At 47.2% G+C, this 769-nt stretch overlaps 1 protein-coding gene across 1 annotated transcript; it reads right to left on the bottom strand.

Moving 5' to 3' along the window:
- Window positions 1-76: 76 nt before the first annotated feature.
- lyz (lysozyme) lies at window positions 77-711 on the bottom strand (the record flags this gene model as incomplete). The annotated part of the gene is given in 3 exon segments (XM_014033977.1): window positions 77-328; window positions 399-474; window positions 553-711. Coding segments are annotated over 3 exon segments (302 nt in total), but the record flags the coding sequence as incomplete, so codon positions are not given.
- Between the last annotated feature and the right edge of the window lie 58 nt (window positions 712-769).

The raw sequence follows: 769 nt of genomic DNA, 5'->3' as shown, positions 1-769 counted from the left end.
GACCTAAACAACAGTTTTGAAAATCCCCCGGTGATTTTTAAATTTAGAATCGTTACAAACTTTAATCTCTGTCAGATCAGGTTGATTCTTTTTATTTGAAGAAACTGAACAAAAATCATTTGTGGATCATTGAAACGTTGGAGGATGTGAAGTCAGGCAGAATGAAACAAACTAAAAGTAAGAACCAGAACCCGATCAGCTGATGGTGGACCAGGTGACTCAGGTGTTACTACAAGATGTCTCCTGATTGGTTCAGCGGGTTTACAGACCACACCCCTTCACGTAGGAGCTCACATCGTGGTTCCGACAGTGAGCACGCCAGGCCACCCTGAAACCAGACAGAAACGTCACACATGTACCCCAAAGATCAAAGGGAAATACTCGTCATGTGACCTCACCAGGCCCCGACGCCCTGACTCCTGGCCACGCGCTTGGCACATTTGATGGCCACGCCCACATTCTTAGTCAGAAGTTCTGAGAAGAGATTTTAAAGTTTTAACCTGTCAGAACCTAACAGGAGCTGAGTTTCAGTTTCAGTGTTAGTTTCCTCACTGCTGCATTTGATGTGACAGGCGTTGGATGAATGAGTGTGCCCGTCTGTGCACCAATAGCGGCTGTTGATCTGGAAGATTCCGTAGTCCGTGGACTTGTCCCCGTTGTGGTTCACGGCCCGGGTGTTCCACCCCGACTCCCATTTGGTCAGACACACCCCTGTAAAACAGGTGGACCGAGGTTCAGATTAAAGCTGTTCAACAACAACAACAACAAC

Source organism: Austrofundulus limnaeus, unplaced genomic scaffold (genome assembly GCF_001266775.1).
Source record: "Austrofundulus limnaeus strain Quisiro unplaced genomic scaffold, Austrofundulus_limnaeus-1.0 Scaffold1920, whole genome shotgun sequence".
Classification (NCBI taxonomy): Eukaryota; Metazoa; Chordata; class Actinopteri; order Cyprinodontiformes; family Rivulidae; genus Austrofundulus; species Austrofundulus limnaeus.
This window is presented reverse-complemented; position numbering and strand designations above follow the sequence as displayed.